Consider the following 12,084-nt stretch of genomic DNA (forward strand, 5'->3'; position numbering starts at 1 on the left):
ATTTTATATAGAAAACGAGAAAAAATTACGGAAGTACAGATTTCCTTATCCTACTTTTATCCCAATATGGCGTCTCGAGTTGCGGCGAGCTGTCAGCTCGTCACAAGATGTATTTCATATAAGAGATATACCATTGGTACGAACGCGAAAACAAGTTCCCCCGAATTGCACAACAAGAAAAACATCGATAAACCCTCTAAATCAAGATTTGGAAGCGTAATATAAAAGTATAATGTCGATGTGCATCGTGCGTATGTGTGCGTGCAATGTAGCGTGCTATCCTTGTCTATATTTTTGTCTATATAAGGACAGATATAGTCGATAACATAGAAAATGGTAATTTTGTCGGTTATACAGACGGCTCCAGCATCACCTTAAAGTCCGCACAAAAATCTAGGGTGCAAAACGCGATTTTATATCAAAAGCACCAAAAAATTAAAAATATTACTTATTGGGGCACATACACAGCTGTCACCTGACGACAATATTTGCTTAAAACAAAAAATTTACAGTTTATACGTACATAATGTTTATCATCTACCCTTGGGAAAACATGGAATAATATCGTGTAAGTAGAAGTAAGATTCAATGCGTACAAAAAAAGATCCATCTAATAATTATTTTAGTAATGCAAATACGGATGCAGGATGACAAGAAGAGCAACAGTAGTTGCCGGATCTTGCGTAAGATGGCGAGCAATCGAAAAAAGGACAGATGTCTTTTCGTTGGACAAAGACAGATATAGGGAAAACAAAATTAGAAAGGTTGATATTATCGACATCGAGGAAGTTCGCCAGTCACTGCAGGATCCCCTTAAGGGGATCCTATAGCGAAGGCCGAACTTCTTCTCTCGATGTCGATAATGTTAACATTTTTAATCCTGTTTTCTATAGGCGATTTTTGGCGTGACTCTGGTATAAGCAACCAAAGGGTACTAAACTGCACCAGAACCAATAGCAACCACCGATAGCAACTTTGGTATATGCATGTACCAAACCATACCAAACAATCTCCAAAAATCGCCTTATCTTATATATCTATCTGTCCTTGTCTAACTATATCTGTCCTTGTCCGATTGCTGCGCCATCTCGCTACACGCAATACTGTTTATCCTATCAACCTGTATGTGTTTTTGCACATATAAAAGTTAGATACACTAAACTTTTTTTCTAGGCTTAGTTCTAATTGCACGATATTGTTCTTAAATGTTTTCCCTAGGGCGTTTGTATCTCATTTTGTATATATAAACTGCAGTATTTTTGTATTAAGCAAGTATCGTCGTCAGCTCTATGTGCCCAAATTTTTAATTTTTTTTCGTTTTTGGTGTAAAATTGACCTGAGTGCTCTACATTTTTGTGTGTACTTTAATTCTGTAAAAGAATTTTGCAATTCCGTAAAGCCAATTAAAAGTTTAATGCATATAACTAAATGTCGGTAACGACTGCCACTATAGGATCCCCTTAAGGGGATGCTAAAGTGACTCAATTACCGACAATTACAGTCAAAGGTCTAATTTTGAAACGGCTTTATAGATCGCAAAATCCTTTTACAGGAGTAAAGTATAGGTACTAATGAAGGGTGGGAATGTAAAATAATTAGTAATAATTGAAAAAAATTAAAAATGTTGTTACCTCATTTTCTAATATAAACAGTTGTATAAGTAATATGTACGAAATGAAGTGTTCCCACCCTTCAGAAGACGTGCACAAACAATAACGTACCTTTGAAATTGAGATTGAAAGCCTGGAATAAAAATGAGAGCTTCGAAGAAATTATAACCTATAACCATGTCTATCCTTGTCTATCATCATTATCTATACAAGGACAGATATAGAATTCGGTCGGTAATACAAACGTCTTTAGGATCCCCTTAATTTAAAAAATATATAGGGTGTTTTATTTTAATTTCCCCAGGCAAAATATTTTAAAAAATATGGAAGATACGGAATAATGTTTCAGACAAAAGTTGCATGGTTTGAAGGGGGCTATATGCTATAAAATATGGAATTGACCTTGAGTAACCTTTTCAAGGCTAGGTCAATATAATCGATGTTTTCTTAAATGGAACTCCCCATTTTTTATTGCGTATTTTTGTAGTTTTTATTGAGACGTTTTTAAAACACTATAATAAAGCTCTCTTTCGTTAAGAATTTTCTGCTGTTTCAAATTTTGTCAATATTTTTACTATAAATATGAAATATCATAAAGTATTCACTTTTTGATGACCTTGATACTTTTATACTTAGAATAATGAAAGAAATCGATTTTGTTGTAAAAAAAACAAAAAATTATTTTAAAAAATTTGCATTTTGTAGACGCATTCAATTTTACAAAATTGCAAATGTAAAAATTAAGGTAATTGTATAGATGGGGGATCACCTTGGATGATATTGATATTTTAGTATGTTGTCAAGGTCACCCTTCTGAGTGACCTTCAGAAGTTTTCAGCCCGCGCTCGTTATTCGTTAGAAAGTTATTAACAAAAAAAGTTTGGAAAATATAGCAGCTATTTTGAATATTGGAAGGCATAAATAATATGCAGCGGTAATTATGCAGTAATAGGGGCCACTCTCAGATGACCTTGACCTTGACATATGTTTTCAAGGTCATGACCCCGAGTGACCTTCAGAAGTTTAAGTGTTTAAAGCGCGTCAACTTACCTATGTCTTACTCAGGTCGAGAGGACCGCAGGTTCGGACATTTGGTTCACGCACTCGGTCGAGCGGCCGGTGGTGCGAAGCTACCATCCGTGGGATTATGCCTGAACGCCTCTAAGGCCGTATCCTCTCTAGTCAAAGGTGGCAATGATATCTCTAGGAGTCTCGTGAGTCGAAAGGCTCAAAACAATGTGACACACTTACTAGGCGGCCGGTCCTCGCGGGCCGGTCGTCGCACGAGCCCGGTTTGCCGTACGGCGCCTCTGCCCGTCGTCGGGATCTCACCGCTTACGACGGCACGGCGTCTAACGGTCGAACATGAGTTTCGCGAGTTCGATGTCGAGACTCGGAATCGTCTGTAGACGACTTAGGCCGAAGGTCACTCAGGAGGGTGACCTTGACAACATACTAAAATATCAAGGTCATCCAAGGTGATCCCCTCCGTCTATACAATTACCAAAATTAATATTATTATTCGTAGCTAGGAACGGCAGTTCAAATATGCACAAAGGCAATGTATTGTATAATAATATTGTAAGCTCGTATATTTGGTTATTTGATTTTTGACGACCTTGAGTCATAGCGCGTTGAGCTCGTGATGAGAAGGGCTACAAACGTAGGTGTTTAAAAAATTATGTTGCCATTTAAACATTGAAATAGATCTTTATTTGTTCATAACGCTTCTACTCAAGGTTAAATTTCTTTTATCAAATATGTCTTCCCTTGATACCATACAACCTTGTAAAACAGTAATTTGATATCTCGTATCGGTTTCGGAGAAATTCAAGTGCGTTGATTAAAATAAGACCCTGTATATACAGGGTATTTTTAAAGTCCCTGACCTAGATCCCTGGATCTCGAAAACGATTTTAGATATGGAAAAACGTTGAAACATGTTCGATTATTTGGAGGGGCTGCTTATTTTATGCTAAAAAAATCTCTTAGCCTTCTGGAGGGGGTGGAGGTGCAAGTAAAAAATTTTTATTGGGAAGGAGACCGGAACCTCTAATTAGAGCCCCCAGAATCTCTTAGAAATCTTAAAATAAAATCCAAAGAATGCCTTTGATAGTATTCACTAAGAGGAACATTTTGCCGCAAAGTTCGTTTCTTTTAGCATGAGTAAAAAAATCGAGAAAGGCTCTTTTGTAACCTTGACCCTCCCCCCATAACTTTTGATAGGGTGGTTGTAGCGACCTGCGGTTTTCACAAAAAAAAATTTTTACTGGACCTTTAAAACGAGCTACAATTTGACCCCCTTCCTATTTAAAATTTGTTATTTGCACGTTCCCGCCTCCTTGGGGGCTAAAAAATTTTTTTTTGAATAAAATAAGCAGTCCCTAATTCAAATAATCGAACGCGTGTTTCAGCGTTTTTCTATATCTAAAGCCGTTTTCGAAATCCAGGAGGCTGGGTCAGATCTTAGAAATACCTTGTATATCCAAAAGGACTGTGTTTTAAAGATCGATAAAAAATCAGCGCGCAGTTTTCTTATTACGAAATGGGGAGGTCCAGGTTCGAACCCTAATTGGGGTGATATTTTTTACAATAAATTCTTTACAGTGACTTAATAAGGATACTTATTAGCATCAAAATTTAAATCGATTATCGATTAATGTGGATTTACTGTTCCAACAAAGAACTGTGTTTTAAAGACCGACAAAAAGTCGGCGCAATTTTCTTAGTTTGGAAAAAGTATACAAAATTCACACAATATCATTCTTCTTCTTATGACGCCGTCTCCTTTCGAAGGTTGGCGATCCAAATGGCCAACATAGTCTTGTTTTCGTCAGCCATTAAGATGTTTTGGAAGAAATAGTGTAGTAAGGGTTCCGTTCCTTTTCTATACCGCAGTGCAGAGCCGGGTTCGCTCACTGTTGCTAGACGCCTTCCGGTGTTCAGTACTCTACCGCTCACGCGCTACAGCCTGATTCTGATGAAACTGCTGCCTTTCATCAGTGCTAGATTTTGGTCCGCCCCGAGTATTTCCTCGGTACCCACCCATATCTGGGAGGCATTCCCCGATCCGCCACCTGGGGAGACGCCCGATGGAGGATCTAGCAACCTCACACGGCATCGCCGATACCCCCTCTTTCCTCCACACATCCACCTGGAAAAGCGGTGGTCGTGTAGGGTGAGTTCCCCATTGGGAGGGAGGTTCGACTTGGTGACGTGCCCCGAAAATTCCGAGGACACGTGCACCCGGTAGCCACCGCCGCCTTCCACCAGATTCCCGCCCCAGATCCCCGAGAAAAACCCCCGCAGGATTTGTGATACCTGCCTGGGATTGAACCCGGATCTCCAGAACGTGAATCCGCTGTTTAGCGTTAGTGACTACAACTCATCTGCACAGTATCATTAGAACAATTATTATCATTAGCCTACCAAGATCCAGTCTGGACCGTAAATGACGTTTTTTTCTTTAATTGATTGTATATCACATTAGTCCTGTTCCATTTACAATTATTGTATATGTATATTTAATTATAGGAAAATGTGTACCTCGACAAATGTAGGTGATATTTGCGTTTTGGAGGTAACTATTGACACGTTTAAACGAGTACAGATTAGACGCGTCAGATATGACAGAAATTATTCAGATGAAAAATTCGTAGATGTGAGATGTATCGATAGTGGTATTATACACGAATATATTGATGTAAGATTATATATTATTATATATTATTTAATATTATGTTCGAGTTTTGCATTCAACATTTTCTTTCAATAACATGAATATTTCTCAAAAAATAATATAAATGATCACGTTTTATATTAAATATGAAATATGATTATGTAGATCTAAGTATGTTATTTATAATGATTTTTTGGATGTTATTTCTTGGTATAAACGAATTTTTTGATATTTTAGGTACGTAAATTAATGCACATCCCAGAGGAATTATTAAATCTTCCAACGCATGTTGTCGAAATATTTTTAGCTGATGTAGTACCATGGGACGAGGAATATATGTGGAATCAATGTACTAACGAACAGGTGCACAAGTGGTTCGCAGAAAATTTTGATGGAAGGTCTTATATTATTGGGAAAGTAAGAGTTTGTCAGATTAGTAAGAGAAAAATATACGAGAGAAAGAAAATATATGATGAATGAATTATTCGCAGATTTGCCTTTATCTTGGAAATACAATATGGTTAGACGATTTGAAAATTGGAACGAAGTTAATTGGTCACCCCGACTTGATAGGATCTTCTTTAAAAAAGGAACTATTCTCAGGGAATTTTGCAGTTTGGAACAACAATCATTTATCGAGCCTGTTGAAACTTTGCAGAAACTGCGGGTTGACAGAAATCAATGGTCACGACATAAGTGCTGCACATAAATGAAGCAGACTTTTACTATCATTTGTAAAAATTGGGTGATTTCGGGAAGTCAATCGTTTTCTTAACGTATATTTATAGGAAAAGATTGATACAATATTTTCGTCTGTTTTGTATTTCTTTAACTGCGAACATTGCATACTGGTGGATGTAGAGCTCTAGGGATTCCTTTTAGGTATAAACTTTTAGATATGAAAAATAAAGGAAAATAAATATAATTGTTCTCCATTCTCTCTGTATGCGTACATGCTGTTCTATTTTCTTATATTTTTCAGTATTGTATGTAGAATCAAATTATATTTCTTTAGAAAAAAAAGAAATATTGATCAAAATAAATAGGAATTCCAGGGATTTTACATCCACAGTTGAGGATAAATTTTTTGAGACTGCTGTGTATTAATTAAAACTGAATAAATGTGAATAAAAATAAAGTATCAAGTGTGCATGAAAATAAGTATTAATTCAAAAAATGGATGCAAAACTATCTGTTTTAATCTTTAAATTGATCACAAATAATGAATGTAAGAAATAACTGAACTCGAGTACTACCTTTGGATATGTGAAGTATATCCAAAACACAAAAATGCTATTATTGATATAAACAATGATTAATCGCACTTTATTCGATATATTCGGAGTTTGTATTAATAACATAGGTAAACAGATTTTCTCTCATTCTTTTTATTTCATATTAGCTGTGTAGTTGAAATTTTATATATATACATATAGACATATTTGTTTTTTGCAAGTTTGTACATTATAAAAATAGTTAATATTGAAGAAATACTAAACATTAATTTTTATGTATTAATGTTCTTTGAATTTTGTGATCTGAGTTTATATCGATCTAATGTTCTTCGATTACGCAGTATTAAACTGATTCTTAGCGGTATACCGGCTTCTTTTAGTATTTGAATTCGCTTACGCAGTGTTTCAGTATTAAAGTAAAAAACTCTTGGATGTGTTATTATGTCGTTACCCGTTATACCATTTTGTCGCAGTACATCGATCAATTCAATTACTTTTTTAAACTTTACTCGTAAGATAGACGGATGTTTTGTAATTACTTCTTCAAGGAGCTTTTTGTCCACATCTAATTGATCGAGTAAGAAATTTTCAACACTTCCGTGTTCTTGCAACAGTTTCCGCCGTAGGTTACTCATCTCTATATGGCTGTATACAAAATAAAAAGAGAATAATTGAATTATTTTTATATTAATACACTAAGTTTCTATATATTTATTGTTTTTATAATTTCTACATACTGTTCAAACACTCGCTCAGCTTGTGTTAACACTGCAAGATTTGGAAGAAGACCTTCCTTCTTTAACATCTCAATTCGATTCTGCACAGTTTCTATATTGAAATAGAAGACTCGTGCATGCCGTAATATTTCATCGCTAGTAATTCCATTCTGATGAAGTATATTGATTAACTGATCCAATTTCGCTATATTTACCCGAAAAACACCTGGCATTTTCTTGGCAGCCGAATTGAGTGTTTCTTCGTCAACCTTCAATTTATTTTGCAAATATTCGCTAACATTTTCACATTGTTGCATTAAGCTACGTTCTACCTTATTCTTTTGAATGGCCCTATACGTGAACAAATAATATTTTGTACTCTATTTTTAAATACTCCATTTATTTTGCATATCAGTATGTTCATGCAAATTTTTTAAATTTTATTTAAATAAAAGAATAAATAAAGATAGGAATATCATAACAAAATATAATGGAAAATTATAAATAAGAATTTTTTATATCTTATTTTATTATCAAATCTACCTTGATATAACTTTAAGCGGACATCGTATAGCCCACGTTTTTATCTTTAACTGTCCTGTATCTTTATACAACTCGCATCTGTGACGTATATGATTTTCGCTATATCGAAGTACCCATACATCTTTTAGTATATCGTTATTGCTTACATTATATTCTGCAAAAGCAAAGAGATTACTTAAAATTAGTCTTTTTTACAGATATTTTATTAATTTCAAATATATATGCTTATTATTTAATCACACATTAACTTACCATGCAATATGTTCAACTTCTTATCTATAGAGGAAACTGGAATTTTCATTAAGAATGAATTCAGTACTGTTACTTCACATAACCGTTGTATGCTGCACTGGAAAGAAATACAATTTTATAGCATATATTATAACATAAAACATAATATATTATTATCCAACAAATTCTATTTTAATTCAAGTTTTTTCCCTACAAATGACCAAACTTTTATCTTCTATATTTTAAGAAATGTTAGTTTTCTTACAAGGAAGAATTATCTTCTATAGAATGTCTCAAAAACAATTTACAACATATTATTTACTAAGAATATTATGCAATTTGTATATAATCATAATTGACAACCCAATATCTCTTATATTAGTTTTATTTGTACCTCTAATTTATGAGAAAGATATTCCATTCTGTTATATGTATAAGAATCCATATCCTGTTGAGTATAAAGTACATAATTTGCTAATTCCTCCTGAGTCAAGCATAGCCATGGTACAAGCTGGTTATTGTCCATATTAAGAACTTTAAGACAATCAAGCTTATCAATGAGTTTATTGTTTTCATGCGCCAGCAACCAGACATTGTTTATGATAGTACTTTTTTGCATCCCAGCCTCTATCAGATTGTAATAATTATTCAGAATATTCGCCCTGGATCTCTTTTTTAGCTGCGGATAGTCCTCGACAATTTTGTTAATTTCCATTCTTGATATACCAAGGATCTCCACGAGGGTATTCTTCAAGATCCGTTGAACAGGTTTGTAGTTCATGAGATATTCATCGTAGTTCGATATCTTGCAGGTGTGATCCACTATGTCCACATGCTTGCAGAACATTCTACTTTGCGCAACAGACTTGATGAAGAGCGAATTCACATAACATGACAGAGCCGGTTTCAAAACCTGTGGCTTGTGAGGCTGAGGTTTCAGCAAAAGACTCATCCGTTGCATCAGTTGCCTAGCCATAATCTTCTGTCTTAAAATACTTTGTGTACCTCGTCTTTATCATAAGATGCCCTGTCATTGAATATTTTTCGTAGAAAATATTACAGAACGTTTACTATCGCATTTGTTAATCTTAATACTTTTGTTAATCATAATTTTTTGTTATGCACTCATAACCTATGCATATCGAAGAAACGGAGTATCTTGCTCTTTTTAGAAATATTACAGTGAATCATGCGTAACATGTATTCGCGAGTGAATTTAGACAGATTGATATAGTTCGTAATTTAGCAATTAATTTAATTTGCGCATACCACATGCCAGAGAGAAACCTGAGAGCGGCCACCGGGATCATTCCGTTCCAGCGGACGTATACTGACGCGCCGCCTGAGAAAGTGGACGTCAACTACGTCGTTACGCTCGGTTAACGGTACACACATGGTTCGTGTCCGTGCTATGGTTTGTGTCCGAACTACTCAGATGGAGGGGATATGCCAGTCGGCTGACTCGACACTGGCAAGTTTCGAGCGGGGAGAGAAGGGCAGACATACGATCTGCTGTCTCTTTCTCGCTTGAGCTGGCTTGAGCTGTGACGTAGCTGCTTAGCACACGCTGGCCAACGCTGGCTATGCCACGATGCCATGCATTTCGGGTATCGCTCCTCGCGTCTCGCCGAGTCACGCCGAGTCTCGAGTTGGCAAATCGACGATGCGCTATACGTTACATTTACATTTACAAATTTTAATTTTTATATTTATAAATAAATAAATAAATAAATATTATATATATATTTTTTTTTTGAAATTTATAAATATAAAGATTGCAAATATAATTAATTAAAAAAATATTTATAAACATAAAAACTAAAATTCGTAAATGTAATGTATAGAAATCCCCGTTCTGACCAATATGCTCTTATATAAAAAAAAGTCTTACTTTAAAAACCTTTACTTTAGCATAATAGTATTTAAATTTAATGCATAATTTAATTACTTATTTAATTATTTAAATGCATAACAATAATTACATATTAACTAAAAAAAAGTAGTAGAACATTATATTTTTTCTCTTATTAAATTTATATTAGCTAGTAATGTTTATAAGCGGCCACGAGCAACAACAGAGAGATATTGGATTAAAATAAAAACAATTTAAATAAACAATACACATGCAATGGTTAACGTTTCGACTGTACTTAGTCTTCTTCGGAACGGATTACTACGATAGAAGAAGATAAATATAAAAAAACATGATAATTAATGTTCAAGTTTACATATACTAAAACATTAAATATTAGTCTAGACTAAAACATTAAACAATCACCTAATATAATATAAACAAAGTAAACAATAATCTAATTAAATCACAAATATAAAAACGCTGGAATAATCGAATAAAACCATAACAAGAGATAAATTTATATTTATATTGAGAAGTGGTAAAATCTCTTCCGTCAGGAAAGGAATGTAAAGAATTATTTATTAACGGAGGTATTCTGATTTAAAAGATCTTTAAAATATATATTTTTCAGGAACTTTTTATAGGGAAACGAAGAAAGTGAATAACGTTAAATTTGCATGTTTTCTTCACCTTATTTTAAAAATTTATTTTTATTTTTTAAGTAACAAAAATGCTCTTCTTTTTTGTTATATCCTGGTTACCATAAATGACAGACGGTGTAAATAATTCTAGCTGTTCTAGGTATCTGAAATGCAAAAAGCTAAAATTTTCTTATTCAGAAGAAGTATATGTGGCTATCGTCTGAACTAGAACTAAACCAATATTTCCATTCTAGGTTCTCTAGGCAGCCTTTTTATCAAAAATATTATTAATCAATATTAAATAAACCATTTACGATCTGAGCTTAGATTTTATAGTAGCCTAATATTTTTTATATACTATATATTTACATATTTTTCCAACTTTAATCAACTACGCGCCGACTAACTTGTCAGACTTACAACACAGCTTCTATTGGATTAATAAAATCCCCTCACACCCCTCTAATTAAATTGATTTAAATAATAGTAAAGAATTTTTACTACTCCAACAGGAGCTGTGTTGTAAGTCTGACAAGTTAGTCGGCGCGCAATTTTATCCTAGGTCTATGATTAAGATTGAAAAAAATATACGTGTAATACACAAAAAATATTATTAGGCTATTAAGATCCAAACTCGGATCGTACACGGCTTATTTAATATTGATTGATTGTATAACGGTCACACATAAAACGGCCTTATTTCTCTTATATTATTAAAAATATTATAACTTTTTTCAAAATTTTGTTAATATTTTATTAAAAGAAAAAAACTATAAATAAACGTATAATATATGTTTATTCTAGTTCAGACAATAGCCACACTTATTCTGAATAAGAAAATTTTTTGTTTTTGGGTTTCTGATACCTATAGAACAGCTAGAATCATTTACTCTGTCAGTCATTTACACCTTCTAGTGGTCAGGATATAACATAAAAAAGAAGAGCATTTTTTTTACTTAAAAAATAAAAATATATTCTTAAAATAAGGTTAAAAAACATGCAAAGTTTAACGTTATTCGCTTTCTTTGTTTCCCTATAAAAAATTCCTATGTATGAAAAATACTTATTTTTAAGATCTTTCAAACCAGAATACGCCCTTAATTTATTATTTGTTATTAATATATTGTTATTAATTATATACATATAAGTATTAATTAGAAAGCATATGGTATAAAATAATTTCAATATTCAAATTATTGTAATAATAATAAAGAAATCAATTATCTACATTTTCTTCTGTGTGTGTATGTGCGTAATGTTATCAACAATAGTTTTTTTGCACGTTTATATTTTTTTTGCAGATTTTTTACACGCTTAATTTTTACAAGTGTGATGCCAAATACAGACAAGATTTTTGTTTATCTGTTATAAGCGTTATTTTGAATGCAAGATTTTAATAATCAAACGTTTTTAATAATCAAACATTTTCAAACTGCAAGCGAGGGACAAGCAATATCATCTACAGCATGTAGTCTTCAAATACTACGATCTTTTCTAGCAGCACTAACCACTAGCGTATAATTTGTCCGCCGACATTACGAATTTCTTCTGCTGCAACACACACCCAGGTAGCA

General features: G+C 33.5%; 2 protein-coding genes across 3 annotated transcripts; one reads left to right on the top strand and one right to left on the bottom strand.

Moving 5' to 3' along the window:
• The first annotated feature begins 3,154 nt into the window (after positions 1-3,154).
• On the top strand, positions 3,155-6,656 carry LOC112465422 (putative ATP-dependent RNA helicase TDRD12). The gene is made up of 3 exons (XM_025032957.1): positions 3,155-5,313; positions 5,527-5,706; positions 5,781-6,656. Exons 1-3 carry the CDS (start codon positions 5,149-5,151, stop codon positions 6,000-6,002), a joined length of 567 nt encoding a protein of 188 aa, XP_024888725.1. The 5' UTR covers positions 3,155-5,148; the 3' UTR covers positions 6,003-6,656.
• Positions 6,657-6,732: 76 nt separating this feature from the next.
• On the bottom strand, positions 6,733-9,323 carry LOC112465421 (transcription termination factor, mitochondrial). 2 transcript variants are annotated; one of them, XM_025032956.1, is made up of 6 exons: positions 9,284-9,323; positions 8,409-9,041; positions 8,036-8,132; positions 7,784-7,937; positions 7,262-7,591; positions 6,733-7,169 (listed from the first exon to the last, which is right to left on the bottom strand). In XM_025032956.1, the coding sequence occupies exons 2-6, from the start codon at positions 8,988-8,990 to the stop codon at positions 6,797-6,799; spliced, it is 1,536 nt and encodes a 511-aa protein (XP_024888724.1). In that variant the 5' UTR covers positions 8,991-9,041; positions 9,284-9,323; the 3' UTR covers positions 6,733-6,796. The 2 variants fall into 2 exon arrangements, 1 of the variants encoding a protein (XP_024888724.1); XR_003042013.1 differs by having other exon boundaries at positions 7,078-7,169; positions 7,262-7,352; positions 7,456-7,591; positions 8,409-9,317.
• Between the last annotated feature and the right edge of the window lie 2,761 nt (positions 9,324-12,084).

This window comes from Temnothorax curvispinosus, unplaced genomic scaffold (assembly GCF_003070985.1).
Source record: "Temnothorax curvispinosus isolate PA1 unplaced genomic scaffold, ASM307098v1 QBEX01015175.1, whole genome shotgun sequence".
In the NCBI taxonomy this organism is placed as follows: domain Eukaryota; kingdom Metazoa; phylum Arthropoda; class Insecta; order Hymenoptera; family Formicidae; genus Temnothorax; species Temnothorax curvispinosus.